The sequence below is a fragment of the Aulonocara sp. 'chitande type north' Nkhata Bay genome, linkage group LG12, assembly GCF_057382095.1.
Source record: "Aulonocara sp. 'chitande type north' Nkhata Bay isolate Kocher_YH1m ecotype deep benthic linkage group LG12, A_spYH_male_GT1.1, whole genome shotgun sequence".
Taxonomy (NCBI): Eukaryota; Metazoa; Chordata; class Actinopteri; order Cichliformes; family Cichlidae; genus Aulonocara; species Aulonocara sp. 'chitande type north' Nkhata Bay.
The window spans coordinates 22,739,138-22,755,691 of NC_141355.1; the positions used below are offsets into that span (position 1 = coordinate 22,739,138).

The 16,554-nt window shown below is 42.0% G+C and overlaps 1 protein-coding gene across 1 annotated transcript; it reads right to left on the reverse strand.

Moving 5' to 3' along the window:
• Positions 1-441: 441 nt before the first annotated feature.
• On the reverse strand, positions 442-16,101 carry LOC147317469 (leucine-rich repeat-containing protein 43-like). Its single transcript, XM_086312918.1, has 12 exons — positions 15,898-16,101; positions 15,609-15,821; positions 15,135-15,245; positions 13,255-13,397; positions 9,470-9,708; positions 9,184-9,347; positions 6,876-7,014; positions 6,326-6,468; positions 2,456-2,545; positions 1,142-1,354; positions 888-969; positions 442-677 (listed from the first exon to the last, which is right to left on the reverse strand). The coding sequence occupies exons 1-12, from the start codon at positions 15,982-15,984 to the stop codon at positions 538-540; spliced, it is 1,764 nt and encodes a 587-aa protein (XP_086169044.1). The 5' UTR covers positions 15,985-16,101; the 3' UTR covers positions 442-537.
• Between the last annotated feature and the right edge of the window lie 453 nt (positions 16,102-16,554).

Genomic DNA, 16,554 nt, shown 5'->3' on the forward strand with positions numbered 1-16,554 from the left:
TCAGGACTGGCTCCAGGGCAGGGGCCCTGGTAACCCCATCTTGGGCACAGTAATTCGTTCTCTTGATTTCTTTACTTCTACAGAGGTCCTCTGAATCACTCTTTGTCTGGCCCTTCATACAGGACTAATTTGCTTTGGGGCAAAAACCCCTCAGCAACATAGCCCCTGGGCTCACTGAGACACACAAACCCCTCCACCACCACAAGATGGTGATTCACTGAGTGGATTTAAGTTAAAAAAAAATAGCTTCCATGTAGTTAAAAGGAATCTGTCAGTCTGGGTGGTTTTTCCATGTCACATGAACACAAAGTTGGGTATGATATTTAATTTGAGGTTCTGAATAAGCCCTAAGTACGGACATTTTCCAGTCCACTTAAATGCACACAGAACATGCACATAGGATGCAAATACAGCAGCCTGGTAACGCGGTACTTTGCAGAGGCAAGAAATTTATTATGCAGTTAAATCAACGGTACGGTCACAGTTAACAGTCATGAGGAAGGAAGGACAAACGGACCCCGGGGAGAGCAGTCTGCCTTAGGAGGTTTGTGGCAGGAGGAAGTGGTGAGCTTCAGATGCAGTCTGCCATTTCTTCAGCTCCACAATCAGCTCCACAATCACCGGTTCCTGTTGGCTGGTTATTGAGTCGTGCACCTCAAGTGACTTCTTCTCTTTATCTGCCGAAATCACGCAGGATTACAGAGACGGAAAAAGAAAAGCTCACTGACTAATGATGCAATTTCATTCTTTGCCTTCTTTCTTAATATCCTCTCCTAGACACAGACCACAGCATCTACAGCTGCTCTGACTCTCAAAGTGGTCTAGTGCTTTTATCCTGTCTTATGTATGTCAAAGCCATTTTGTCATGAAGCAGTCTTCTCGCTAACCTTTTGACGATGCTGCATTGTGCTGTCTCCCTTTTGTTTCCTTGTCCTCCTTCTTGTCGTCTTTGATTTTCCTTCCCAAATCCTAAAGATGTACGAAAAAAATAGCCCGGACATGTCAATTTGTTTTTTGTGTCCTTTCCTACAATGCTACTCTTTTGGATGGATTTTCCTATTTTAACCTTTGTCCCATGTAACTCATCCAGAAAACAGCAATAATATCTCAGCAAAACATAAACTCATATGTGCAAACTTGCCTTTTGATGTGTTTGTGTTGCTTCCACCTCAGAGTCTGTGTGCAGCATGCCAAAGTCACAAAGGACTTTAACCTGCTGGCCTCCTCTGACCAGGCTTTGCAGGGGGATGTGCACGGAGCCAAGGATTCGTCTGATCGGGGCATCTTGGACCAGCTCAGATACAGATTTTTTATTTTTGTCTTTAGACTTGGTGAAATCAGATTTAACTGGAGACTAGAAAGAAGAGACCATTGACATTAAATAACTTTCTGTTTATATACAGTCCCATTGAGGCTTTCCAAGCAGTTATTATGTTTTGGTTGATTACAACCCCATTTCTAAAAAAAATTAAAATAAATAAAATAAAACCAGAATCCATAAACCCAAATTTTATCCACCACAGGACACAGAAAGTGTTTAAAGTGAGTGAGTTAATATTTTTATTGGCAGCAACACATCTTTAAAAAGTTGGCACGGGAGCAACAAAAACCTGAAAAAGTAAGTGACTATTACAACTAGGTTTACTGGCAACTGGTCAGTAACATGATTGGATATAATCTTATAGAGGGAAAGTTACACAGAACTTAAATGGGCAGAGGTTCACCAACCTGCAAAAAACTGCATCTATAAATGATTTCAGAATAATCAAATCAACAGATTCAGATAATCTGGAGGAATCTCCTTACGCAAGAGATCGTTGGATCGTCAGGCAGCACTGCATTAAAAACATGTCACAGAAATCCCTGCATGGACTCAGGAACACCTCCAGAAATATTCATCTGAGATCACAGTTCCCTGTACCATCAAGTGCATGTTAAAGGTCTGTTATGCAAAAAAGAAGGTGCCACATATAAACATGAACCTTTTAGTTGTTTTTTAGATTTACTGCTATTTCCCTGACACTTATCTCCACCCACTCCACCGTAACAGAAAAAATGTGCATACCTTTAATCTCTCAGTATTTATGATAAGCACCAAACAGAAACAGCTCTTGGGATTCCCCAAGGGTCACTTTTTGGTCCATTTTGAACTTTTGAACCTTTATATGCTTTCGCCTAGTGTTGCACAAATCACCCCTGACACTCGTCAAAAGCCTGCATCTCTGAAGTAAAGGCCCCATCAGCGTTGAAAGGAATATACAGTATGCAATAAAGCATAGCTTCCGACACTGAACCCAGACGTAAAAATCAGAGTATCTGTCCACATCACAAAGTTTCTTCCACGTTCCACAACGGTGCAAGATTTCCCTGAAAATAAGTTCATTATTGTGTCTGCAGTCGGTGAGTTAGGTGATGGCTGTACCTACAGTTCAATGGTATTACATGATACACTCACTTCTTTCTCCCTCCTGCCTTTCTTCTCTTTTCCAGTTTGGTTGGCTTTGGTCAGCGGGACTTCTTCAGAAGCTGCAGGCCATGACAGGACCTAAAACCACAAACTATGAGTTTCGATTCATTTTGCGGCTCACAGTGGCCAACAAATCTTCAGCTCATTGTCTGCTTCAGAAATAAAATTGAATATTTCTGGTGTTCTATGTGCTAAATCTGATAAGGTGCCTTCCTCCCTTATTGCATCTGCGTGTTTGATTTGCTACCAAATGACCCATTTCTCAGGAGGGCTGAGACCCTGAGTACGAGTACACATGCTCGTGACCTGCTCATTGTCTCCTGCTTCTAATATATTTATTTTTAGGTTTAACCAAATAATTTTGGTCAACATGATAAACTGTGACTGTTGTGGAGAGCCTCATCAATAAGCTTACAGAGACAACATTAGTACTGAACAGGCCCAAGGTTATCATCAACTGGAACTCTTTTTAATCAGAGTGCAGCATCAAGTCGATTAAACTCCTGGGATATTGATCAGGTCAGTTTAGTATCAGAGGGGTTTTTTTTTAAACAGTTTCAGATGCTTTGGTGTTAATGAAATTAACAACAGGTGCACTACAGTGAGAACAATAAGACAACCCCATAACACGAATGGTTTTACAGGTGGAGGTTGCTGGCAGTAGGATCTGTGTCACTGCTGGTGGTAGGAGGTAACACCTGGACCAGGACTGTCTCAATAGCATGGACGAGATTCCAGGAGACAGACACTTACTCTAGTAGAGCGGGACAGGGCCGTAGAAGGTCCTTAAGCCATCAACAGTACCGTTATCTACCCTAGTGCGCACAGAGGAACAAGATAAGCTCTGCCACAGCTACAAAATGACCTCAGACTTCAACAGACTTCATGAGGGTGGCCTGAGGACAATGTCATTTAGTAGGCGCTGTGCTCACTGTCTGGCTCTTAGCTACAGAATACCAGAACTGGCAGGTCCACCACTTTTCACAAATGAGAGCCGGTTCACCCTGAGCACATGTGACAGACATGAAAGGGTCAGGAGAGGCTGAGGTGAACCTTAAGCTGCCTGTAACATCCTTCAGCATGACCGGTTTGGTGGTGACCCAGTGATTGTCTGGGGAGGTATACCCATGGAGGGGTAGTCCATCTAACCAGGTTGCACCTCAGACTGTCCAAGAGTGATACCCTGGTCCAGATCTGGGATTAGATCCGCAGGACCTCATCCATCGTCACATTACGTGCATACTAGGGGTGCAACGATACACAAAATTCACGGTTCGGTTCGATACTTTGGTGTCACGGTTCGATATTTTTTCGATACAAAAAAAATGTTCATGCCTTTTTAATTTGTCATTTATTAAAATTATAAATATATATTTTAACTCAAAAATACAGTTTTTAAATTTAACCCTAACCCTTGTGCGTGTTTTTTATTTTGACAGCGAATGCGCACCTGCGGACCACTTATGTGCAGCCCTGGTTATTTAGCTCATATTGCAGCAACAGAAATTCTTTTGTCCATGAAACCATAAAGCTGCACTTTCTTTTTGCCTTATAGTCTCATTTGTCATAACTTCTCCGTTTTGTGGTAAGCTTTTCTTTGGCTGTCACTTCTTCACCCTGACCTGTCTTATTTGGCTCAGCAGAACTAAAATATATATATCCTGCTGCTTTTACACACGCACTCACATAAGCTCAGCGATTCTCTGCGCGATCAGCCTCTCACATGTTTAAGCTGCGGGAGATTTCACTTGTCATGTTTGCATAGTAAGCTAACGATTAATAAGAGATGTCAGAGGAATTGGTGCACAAATTATCATCACTCACAGATCAGTGCTGTCGCTCTCTATACACAGTTCACAGGATTGCAAAGTGAAAGCAAAAAAACAAGCGCAAATTCAAACGCGACTTCAATATGTCACATATTGACAGTGGCTCACCGATGCCAATGACATAATTACCCAGCTACATTTCTGAAAGAATGCAAAAGCATTGACATATATTTTTCCTACAATAGCCCGACGGGCAGGGAAAAGATAGATTTTGGTAGCCCAACTGAAAAAATCGCTAGCCCCGGGACGTCGGGCTAGCGATATTGCAAGCCCTTTATCTGATTGAGGAATCACTCATCTTTGGAAAAGAGAGTTTATTACAGAGAAATGTCTCTTTCCAAAATAAAAGCTATACTATCCGCTTCTTCTGGGCTATATTCTCAGCAGCATAAGGAGAATCATGTGCTAACAGCTGTCTAAATGACTCGGCTAAAGTTAGTAGCATGCTTGTTGTTTTTGTCTTTGCACTAGGATGATGTCGCGTAAATGTGCAGTCATATTCGTTGTGTTCCCACTAGTGCTTTCAGGTTAATCTCGTTGAAATGACCTTAACGCCACAACACGGCAAATCTCCGTTAACGAGCTACCGCCGATCGCCCCGTGCATGGGGCTAGACGGCCAACACGTTAACGAGCTAACTGCGCTAACACACTAGTTCCCACCCATGTAATTGAGCATTGCATGGCACATCCAACATACTGTTTTACATATTGTTGTCCATGACTCGCTTACCTTCAGGGTCATACGTCACATGAAAACCAAAATAATTCCAAACGCCAGATCTGAATGAGAGTGGGGGAGGTCCATCTTGCAAGGAGAGCTTAACTTCTGTCTTGCTAGCTTGCCCTGCGCTCTTCCTTCTGACTATGCTGTCTGTGTTGAGCGCTCAGTGGATCTGCGCTTGACAGTGCAGCCTAGGCGGAGTAGTCGAACGCAGATTCACTGAGCGCTCCACACAGACAGCATCGTCAGAAGGAAAGTTGATAAAATAAATTACAAATGTTGTATTGTTCGATACATATGCGTACCGAACCGAAAGCACTGTATCGAACGGATCAATATCGATACAAATATCGTTGCACCCCTAGTGCATACTACCACATGGGGTCATACAGACCATTCTGAGTTGCTGCATTGAAAGTTTGGCAAAACGGACGAGCCTGCAGCATCATTTTTTCCATCCATCCATTTTCTTCCGCTTATCCGGGGCCGGGTCGCAGGGGCAGCAGCCCAAGCAGAGAAGCCCAGACCTCCCTCTCCCCAGCCACCTCATCCAGCTTATCCGGGGGAACACCAAGGCGTTCCCAGGCCAGCCGAGATATATAATCTACCCAGTGTGTCCTGCCCCAGGGCCTCCTCCCGGTGGGACATCCCTGGAAGACCTCGCCCAGGAGGCCTCGCCCAGGAGGCATCCTTGTCAGATGCCCGAACCACCTCAGCTGGTTCCGTTCAATGTTGAGGAGCAGCGGCTCAACTCTGAGCCCCTCCCAAATGGCCGAACTTCTCACCCTATCTCTAAGGGAGAGGCCAGCCACCCTTCGGAGGAAGCTCATTTCTGCCGCTTGTATCCACGATCTCGTTCTTTCAGTCACTACCCACAGCTCCTGACCATAGGTGAGGGTAGGGGCGTACATCAACCGGTAAATTGAGAGCTTTGCTTTCACACTCAGCTCTCTCTTCACCACAACAGCCCAGTACAGCGTCCGCATCACTGCAGCCGCTGCACCAATCCGTCTGTCGATCTCTCGCTCCCTTCTCCCATCACTTGTGAACAAGACCCCGAGATACTTAAACTCAGGGTCTCGTCCCTGACCCGGAGTGGGCACTCCACCCTTTTCCAGAAAGTGATCATTTTTTCACTTTGATTTTTGTGTGTCTTTGAATTCAAGATGACCCCAATGAAGCACTTTAACTTCTTCAAAGTGCCTTTGAGTCATTTCAGGTTTCAGTGAAGAACTTTCAGTGAATCAGAAAAATTTGGCTGCAGGCCTGAGCAATCACACACCCTATCAAACCTGACTTTCTGTACCTTTTCTTCCTCTAAGCATAAACGCAGTCCCCGATTGAGGAATTTCTTTAAATCTCCCAGAGCGCTCACAGTGTGGGTTTGCGTGTCACCGAAGTCCATGCTCTCTGACCACGACAGCTTGGACGTGCTGTGCCTTAACACTTCTAAGGAGTAAATAAGAAAAACATACAAAAAAGTCCAGCTTTTGAATTGTTATGACTACACACTGCAGTAAAAGAAAACACACAAGTAAACCAGATATAAACTGGCTGCTCATCAGTGCCTTTGACACCTGATGAAGGCGATAAAAGATCAGGTTCGTCATTTGGTTTCAGGTTATGTAGGCATACAGCTCTTCATCGGCTGATCTGACTGTAGTTTCCTTTAAAGCACTTGTGTAAATTCCACAAACTTTATAAGAGAAAAATTCTCTCATTTGAACAGGACACATCACCAAGTTTAAGAAATCAAAGTGTCTGTACAAAAAGCTGTCACAGTGTCTGCTGTGCTTCATCTGCAGTCAGACGTTTACGTCAAAGACACACAGGTCAGATGAGATAAGTGTTATTACCACATGTGTTGCCACAACTGGGTTTCTCTGAGTTCAGAATGCCGCCATCTTGTTTGGACGTCTGTTTTTCGCCGTTCTCGTTTGATCGTTGGCCTTCAGTCACAGATCTTGTGTCAGATTTTGTCTCAGTGTCAAGTTTCTGTAAAAAAAAAGAAAATCAATTTCAATTTGGAGTAATGGGATAATTTTACTTCTGTGGTACTCTGAGTCCTTTTTCCTCCCAGTTGTGTGCTTAAATTTAGGAAATGATGTGCTCGTTTTCCTTTTTGACTGAAGTGTGTGGCTTGTGTATTGTGTTTTTGTGACGTTAAAGACTTGTTGCTGTCTACAACATAGAAAGTGGAGTTACAATCTCTCCAGCGATTAGAGCATTGTCTGTATGAGATGGTTGTGTGTTAGAATCCTAGTAGATCAGCAGTGTGTGAAATAGTTATTCCCCGTTCTGGTGCTCAGTGTCAATGTCAGCGGGTTGTTTTGAGTTGCTGCTGTGTGACTGGCTAATTAGATTTTTGCATTAACATACAGCTATACCTAATAAAGTGGCTACTGAGTCAATCAGTCAATGGCCACAAAGTCATCAGATCTGACAGATGTGTAGTAGAAAAACAAGCAGTTGCCATTTTAGAAGAATAAATACATTTACATATTAAAGAAGTATAAAAAAAGAAAACTATTAATGCTCCCAAACCTTGTCAGTAAATGCAACATTTTTTTAAACATTACTGCACTGTAAATGTGTCCTATGGCACGTGTGTACTCATGTACTTACCCATGCCGCTTACCCTTACCCTAACCATCAAAAACGAATGCCTAACCCTTACCCTTACCCTAACCATAACCTAATTGTAACCCTGACACTAAAACCACATTTTAAGTCTGAAAAATGCCTTCAAACTTGTGGGGACCAGGATTTTTGGTCCCCACAAAGATGTCTAAACAGGTACACACTCACACACATATGTATATATACTGTATTATAATAACATAAAAATATTACTCATGCCATGTAAAATTAATACTAACAATATTTCTCCTTCACTCTCACTGAACTGTACAAAAAATCTTGTTGCATTTTACTGCATGTAATAGCCGTTACACGATTTTTCTTATTAATTTTTTCTATTTTTAGTTTTCTAATATATAATATCTCAATTTCACATTTGTGCTGCTGTAATAAGTGAATTTCCCCAATGTGGGATTAAATATTATGTCTATGTTTCACCATGACTCGTTCACCTTTTTCTGTAAATGCAAGCAAAACTTTGTTGGCCTGTTAAAGTTAAACAGGGTTTATAACTGTATCTAATGTAATACATTAGATACAGTTGCATTAAAAGATATTTAGAAATTTAAAGCAAATCTTAAGATTGCCGGTAAATTGCTAGATAGATATTTTAGAAGGATTTTGTTGCTGCTTGTTGCGCTTAATTTAGTTACAGCAGTGAAGTAAATACATTAATCACGTGCAACAAAAGAAAGGTGAGGTTAAAAAACCCCACAATAGAATAGAATAGAATAGAATTCAACTTTATTGTCATTGCACATGCACAGGTACAGGGCAACGAAATGCAGTTTGCATCCATCCAGAAGTGCTTTAGTGATATAGATATATTACAATATATATTAGCAATAATATAGATATGTGAGTATATTACAGAAATGGGTCTATTATGGTATGTTATAATGTACACGGTATGAAGTATGTTGTGAATATTCTATAACTATAAGTATGTACAGGCTGTAGTGAGTACAAGCTATGAACAGGATATAAATATGAAAAACTATACAGAATATGAAATAAATAACTTTACAGAATCTGGGATATACAGCTATACAGAAATGGGAACTATGCAAGTTGTAAACAGTTGTAGGATTAAAGATTATCGAATGTACAGAATGATTATTTACACAGAGCTATACAGTAGTGCAGTTAAGATAAGTGAGATATGTGGATAATTTCTACAGAGGCTATATAAAGTGCTATGGCGTCATGTCTGCTTTTGGTTCAAACCTCAATTTGTAGTAAAATTTTAATAAAGAAGAAGAAGAAAGATGTGAAGATGTAGTGTGTAGTAGAGAGATTGCGTAACCAAGGTGGAAACAACAAATGACGAACTTATCAGCGTGTGGGTAGCTTTATCTTTTAACACAGGAAGGAAATATGTTGTTTGACTAAATTGCACTCTTTATTCTGACAATTGTACGTCCAAAGCTTAAATGCTTAAAACCATATTAGAATGAGGCCCAAAACATTTAAAAACATTTAAACTTGTAGCTATGCTAAAAATGTGTGGGAAGGATACGTCACAGAGTAAGCAGGTGTCTGATGCCTCAGGAACTCGTAGGTGATAAAATAGTGGTAGCTGACCACAGGGAAAACGGGAGCTTTGTCATCCACAGTCATCCGAGGATCTGGAATTCCCATCATCCTGCCCACGCTCACTGTGGGTGACGCTATGCCTACTGCCAGGCCTGTGCAAAGTAAAAAGTATTCTGATGTTATGACCTGTAAGCACATGCTCAGTGTGCATTAAAATTATATAGAAATCTGGGGCCCTCGCTCACAGGGCTCATAGGGCAGCTTACACACTCACCACTCATCTTGGCCAAGCCCCTAAAGCGAATCCTCTCCTCCGGGGAAATCCATGAGGTGTCCAGACAGGAAAGCTGCGGGAGGCTGTCCACAGTCAGTCCTGGGTATGAAGATGCAAGCGTGAAAGGATTTCCCTCCAGCAGCAGCGTCCTGAGGCAAGGCAGGGTGCTCAAGCCATTTAGCAGAGCTGGCTGGTCCTGAAACCCACAGTTGCTGAGGTCCAGACACACCAGCTGTGGCCTGAGGACAGACAGAGGTGCTGGCTTTACAGGACAGATGTGTATGAGACAACTTCTGATCCAAATAGATGTTAAAGAAGATGACAGATATCTTATTTCATTCATGCAGCTATTAACTGTGTTTTAACACATCTTCCATCCATCTTCATGGGATGGATAATACTCAGATAGGTTATGATATTTAAACGATGCTCAGTTCGTACTAAGAGGGCCAAAGTGTGCCAATAAAATACCTCACACCACACAGACACACACAAACAAACACACACACACACACACACACACACACACACACACACACACACACACACACACACACACACACACACACACACACACACACACACACACACACACACTGTTTCACTTTAACAGTCAGCCTGAACTGTTGATATGAGGCAGGATGGATCATGTTTTTCACCATGTTTTCATGTTGAATCTGTGTGAATTGTAGCCCCAGTTTCCTGTTCTTAGCTAACAGGTGTGGGACACACTGCGGCCTTTGGCTGCTGTAGCTTATCTCCCTCTCTCAGCTGACAAGCAGCTTTTCGTCTTTCACCCCAATTGAATGTCAGCAGGTTGTTTTGGGTGTGACATAAAAGTCATAAAGAAAAATATAATAATATATAAACACACACACACACACACACACACACACACACACACACACACACACACTGGATACTTTCTCTATTTCAACCTGTTCTCTATAACTCATAGAGATGGTTCTGGGAAATCCCTGAAGATCAACAGCTGTCATCCAAACTCACTTAAATCATCCTTCTTCCTCATTCTGATACTCAGTTTCATACATGCCTAAACACACTGTATTGCTACATCGTGAATGGCTAATTAGATATTTGCGCTCATGAGCAGCTGAAATGGTGTGCCTAATAAAGTGGCCAGGGAATGTATATACATAGTGAAACTGAGGAGCACAAAATAGTTTTTCACAGAAACGCAGGAGCCATTACTCCTCATCCCTGAGTGTAATTTCCACCCAGGGTCGCACTGACACGAATCCGTCCGTGTCTAAAATAGTTACAGTTTCTCTAGACCAGGGGTGTCAAACATAAAAAAAGATCAAAAAATTGATCTTTTTTTTTTACACTGGGCTCACAGTAAATATAAATACAGGCTGAGTTTCACCAATTCGACCCACTTAATTAAGTTCAAAATGTATGTGGCCCACACTATAAAAGGAGTTTGACATCCCTGATCTAAACACGTCAGTCATATTCAAAATATGCTTTATTTAGTCATGAATTTCAAAGAAATTTATCTGGGAAATCAAAATCAAGTCAACTGCGAACGGCTATGACACAGCATCCTTGTAGGCTGTTATCACAGTTATCGCTAAATGTCAGCTACAGTGTGTGTGCCAGTCATTTAAGATCCAGATGTAATAATCTCATTCTGCATCCACAATGCAAATCTCCTCCCGCGACATCCCAGATTCACTTAAATCGCCTTTAAAATCTCTTTTAAAATTTTGATTTTCTTTTCTTTCTTTTTTCTTTTTTTAAACCTGTTTTTTCCTCCGTCTATGATGTCATGCCTGTTTTTGTTTCCTTCCTTTTTGCTGTTCTGGTTGTTAATGCTGAGGTTTCAGTTGGGATGCAACCAATGACAGTTTCATTGTATGGCACACAAATGACTGATGAGCACTTGTAAAAACCCTTTTGACTAGTTTAAGCCAGTTACTTAAAGTTTCCCGGTCTTGACTGATGTAGCTGCGTTTCCTTCTAATTTTTTCTTATGTGGTGTTTATCAGTTGTGAGCTGCAATCTTTGGGTGTAGCGTAGGCAGCAAAGGGTGGTGTCAGGTTAACCTGCAGGAAACCCATGATGACAGCCAAGACAAGTCCAACTTTTACTGATAAAGTTCACTGCGTAACAGAAACATTGCGTCTGTCTCTCTCACAGAGTTGAGTTTCAAAAATGAACGCCATTCGAAATGTGGGACACCGTCTCAGTGAATGGACCAAGGGGGCCACAGAAGGCACCTGATCAACGTAACTCCAAAAAAGAAATAAAATCAAAGCTGTATGTTTGGTCCTCTAGTGTTTCAAACTATAAACATCAATGCAACTGTGTCTTTTTGAGACAATCTCAGGCTCTAAAATACCCTCAGTCAGTGGTCACACTTGGAAAGTTACCCTTAAAATCACAAACTGTGTGTGCATGTGTACCAACGGGGATCCAGCCGCCCACCAATGGAGATAAAATTCACTGCAAATCATGACGATGCTGTTCTGACTGATCATTTTTGCATTACGATGGTAAATTTCTGCTGGGATTTTCCTGATATGAGCCGGTCATTCATAGGCCGTGATATCATTCGAATGCTGTGGCCTTCACAGCTATCAGGTTGAAGGGGGTTGATCTTGATCTTGAAAAAACTAAAGGTGCACAGAAGCAGCTCACCCGACACTCTATCAAGACACTTCATGAATTTCCATGGTTCACTCAACGTTCAAATCACATTTTTGTAGATTTGTAAAATACTGTGTAAAAGTCTTCTCTATATTTTTGCTTCCAAGGAGCCAAGCTATTTTTTAATTGGTGTTGAGCATTCGTTTTCCAGGCTTTCTAAAGTGTTTTGTTTGTTTTTCACTCGTTTTCAGTCCACTTCTTGTCATTGTCCATTTTCAAAGTAAAGTTTTTGTTGTGTTTTTTGTTTTTGGGGGTTTTTTTTGCTTGTTTTTTTGTTTGACCTATGAATAAAATAAAAACACACCACTTGTTCCCATTTTATTAACTGAATTGGTGAAAATGACATAGACTACACCCAACATATAACATAGTTTGGTAGGCATAAAATAGTATTTTTGCACCAATGAGACGATTTCCAACGAGCTACAAGCCAAAAACATGACATTTATGGGCACTGTGTGCAGTGTGTCCTTAAAAAATCTTGAGGGAACTGGACAAGTGGAGGACAAAAGAAGTCCATCCAAAAGCTGCTCAACAAGGCTCCTCTCTCCCCTGTACGAGCCATTATACTCCTGTTTTCACAAGATGTTTAACACTTCCTGTTCTGAAAAATCCTGACGGGTTTGTAGATGTCTGCAGTTCTGGTTAAGTGATGATTAAGAGCAGAAGCCTCAGAGCTCTAACATGAAGCTGTAATACTTCCTTTTGATTGCAACAGACACAGACATCATCAGACCTGTATTCCCCTCCGGTATTATAATTCTGTAAACTGTGAAAGCTCTGTTTTTTCCTCACAGTTTTGTGGGTGAGATGAAAAGATTTTACTCCCAACAGGGTGTGTTTTAGTCTCTGGTGGCCACTTTAGCAGCAAACCAGCTGATATTGCTTCAGTTTGATCAGTGCAAGTATGACACACAGGTGTGAAAGAGAAGTAAATCCACATAAAAGCAACCTGCAATGAAGTAATGTAACCTGCTGACTGATTAGAAAGTACACAATTGCACTTGAAAGCTTGATTTGACCTGGTTTGGTTTTCTTAAAATGCCAGAAAGCTTCCGGTTTGTGTGTATGTGTGTGTGTCTGTGCATGTGTGGTGTGTATTATGAACTAACCACTGTCTTCCAGTAAGATGAGTGACATCATTGTGGGAACCCAGAGTGTTTGAGCCGAGGCCGAGGTACTGCAGGTGGGGAGGAGGAGCACCGCTGGTGAGGCTGTCTAAAGACGACAGCCGGTTTGCACGTAGCTCCAAAATCTTTGAAAGAAACATGGTCAAAATGTGTCACTCACTCATCTCCATGCAGCATCAGCTACACTATGTTCTCTGAACTTTCAGATAAAAGCCTGCTGGGCGTCATCATCATAGATCTGAAAATGAAAAAGAAACAAACAAAATAAACACCAAGGACTGATTGACTTGAGCTGCTGAGCTATAAGTCTGATTGTGCATTAAAGCCCAAAACTTTAAAGCTTCACAGTCCTTGGCATGTATGCGTTATTGTGTGCACGCTGAACGAAAGAGGCAAAGAGAGATAAAAGAGTGAAAGAGAGAGGGAACAAAGAGCGAGAACGCGAAAGCAAAAGAGCAAGTGTGACACTGCACACTGGTTGCAGCACTTGTCATCGTCACCTTCTCGTGTTATCTAGGCTGTGGTTGTCAAGAGCATCAGATTCCTCGGTCTTCGCCTGGTGCAGAACTTGAACATCTCAATAGCCAGGATGTCTACTTTCTGCAAAAACTGAGGAAAGCCTACATCCCACCTCCCATCCTCACCACATTCCTACTGAGGGACTATCAAGACCATCCAGAGCAGCTGCATCGGTATATGATAGTGAAACTGCACAAAATCAGATTGAGAGACTGTGTGGCAGAGAGTGAGAACAGCTGAGAAGCTCTTTCCTCCATCACAGAATCTGAATCTGATTCTCACTGCATCTGCAAAGCCAGCAGTGTGGCTGGATTTGCAGATGACTCTACGCACCCCTCGTTCAGGCCGCCACTGCCAGACTGTGCTGGGCTAAGCTCTCAGTGCATCAACACGTTAAAACCACTTTCCCACAGACGCTTGTGTTCAGAATTTACACACAGTCATCATGGGTTTAGTGCTAATTTGAACTGTTATTTTTCCGTGGTTTAAAGTTTTTACAGCACACATGTCTTTAATGACTTTAAAAAACAAGAATTGAGTGCAGAAGTTTGAATTTATTTTGGATTTCGTCTTCACACAGGGTAAACATGTACACAGAGGCTCAGACTTTTACACACACCCCCACTAATATTTGGTTAAACGCCCCTTAGCAAGTTGCACCTGGATGAGACACTATTGGTAGCCTGGCTGGATATTTGACCACTCTTCTTGGCAGAATTGTTCGAGTTCAAACTGGTTGATTTTGCTGGCACAGACCCAACTTTTAACCAGACTTTGGGAAGGTCATTAAGGGAAGTTTAATGTTAGCCTACTGTGTCCATTCCAAAACCAGTTTGTTTGGGATTATTGTCCTGCTGGGACTGCCAAATGTGTCCAACTTTCAACCATGTAGCTGTTGATTTGAGGTGAAGTTGAAAGATTTAGAGGTAGTCCTCCTCCTCCATTATTCTATCCACTTGCATGTGTTGCAATGTGACAATATAAATGGCAGCAAAACAGAGCATGATGCAACCGCCGCCATGCTTGATAGCTGGTACAGTGTTCTCAGATTTGAAAGCTCACCTTGATTCTTCCAAACTCAATAGCTCAGTCTTTGTCTCATCTAACCATAAAACTTTTCTCCAGAGGGCTTTGCAAACTTCATTCAACTGAGCTTAAAGGCTTCAACTAAGGCAGATCTCATGGGTAAATCCGAAAGCAAGGGTGTCGTCTTTGATGATGCAGAAAGGGACAGCTATAGTGTTTTTTGGTGAATCATGAATCACATTTAAATGATAACAATGCTGTCTACACTTAATCTGTTAAGAGCTGCAAATTCAAGCTGAAGCAGGACTGGGACTTGCCTTTAAAGTGCGGGGAAGGTGTACTGTGGGTACTTCTGAGATTTTGTTAGCACTCAGCACCAGCTCCTCCAGCTTTGAGAACTTCAACAGGCCATCGTCAATGGCTGTTACCTGAACACGCAGACAGACAGAAGATAAACCTTTACAAATGTGTAAAAGCATCAAACATTAAATAAATCCGTGCTATGATAAATAGTGGGGTGAGGAGTCATCCGAGGCAAACTGGTAGCTTTGAGCTAATCTGTGGCGAAGAAACATTAGACAAACTGACAGCAGTTTAACATTGGGACAAATATAAAATTCACCCCCAATAACCCTTCATATCACAGTCAGTGAAGATACTCATATGGTTCCTTCTCAATCTGGGGTACAAAATGTTTTATTCTGAATGACTGTGGATCATAGACTGATCAATGACTGTTGCCAAAGGCTATCAGTGAACACAGGTGCACTCCTAATGAGAGGCCTACTCACGTCTCTGTCAACAATACGAAGTGAAGTGAAGTAGTTGTAAATGAAGGGGGCGTGGAGGCGTTCAGGTGTGAGCACAGCCAGCTGTCTGAGAGGCAAAGCTTGAGGGCTCCACATTGCATCATGGCGCCATGGAGAATGAGGGCAGCTCAGCAGATCCAGGAGAGCATCCGTGGACTCCATCTCTGCTCGCTCTGCACTCCCTTTGGTGTTTCTCTGCAGATTGAATCCATGTTTTTAATGTCTTAGACTCTAAAGTATTTATAGACAAGTCAGTGTTTTAGATACTTACCCATGTGCCATTTCCACCGGGAAAGTCATTCAGACATAGGCTGCGAATCAGCTTCTCTATCACAGCAGACAGTGTGCTTGAGCTCATGGCTGACTTAGTCACTGTGTAACTTCATCACATTTAGGCGGATTTACACCACGGTCCCACTGTAGCTAGTGTAGTTCGTGCATTCATGGTCAGTCTTTGGTCTGTCTGTCAGAAGAAAAGGACTTCTGCTCTTTGTTTACAAATGCCTGTAGGGTTGCCTGGCAACACCTGGGGCTCCATGCAGCTACCCTGTGAAACATTAGGAGGGAGTTCGGCATGAATGGCTCTGAAGTCCTCTGTTTTACTAACCATTAAAAATCAAACACATTAACTGAATAAAATGACGGCTGTTCTTCTCTGATGAAGCTTGGTGATTCTTTGTTGTGAGTGATTCTTTGGCCTTACCTGTTGTCTCTGTGGTGAGATGACCTTTGCCTTAGTAGAAAGGATTTGTGTTTGGAAGTGGACAGAAAAGCCGACTGAAGGTCATTCACCTGACGACTTTGCCATACTTCCTAAATCATCACTATTCATCTGTTTTTAATCAATAAATTTTAACTTTTATTCTTTGCCTGTCTTGATTCTTCTTTATTCTTCCTGACTATAGTTTTCCATCATCCCCTGCATGCA

Bases quoted from the DNA above. Each gene is read 5' to 3' on its own strand.
- LOC147317469 (XM_086312918.1), bottom strand. From the start codon at position 15,984: ATGAGCTCAAGCACACTGTCTGCTGTGATAGAGAAGCTGATTCGCAGC. The intron at 13,398-15,134 runs GCAAGTCCCAGT...TTTCTTTCAAAG, and splicing joins ACCTTCCCCGCACTTTAAAG to ATTTTGGAGCTACGTGCAAA. The intron at 2,546-6,325 runs GTACAGAAAGTC...TTGTGGTTTTAG, and splicing joins TATGCTTAGAGGAAGAAAAG to GTCCTGTCATGGCCTGCAGC.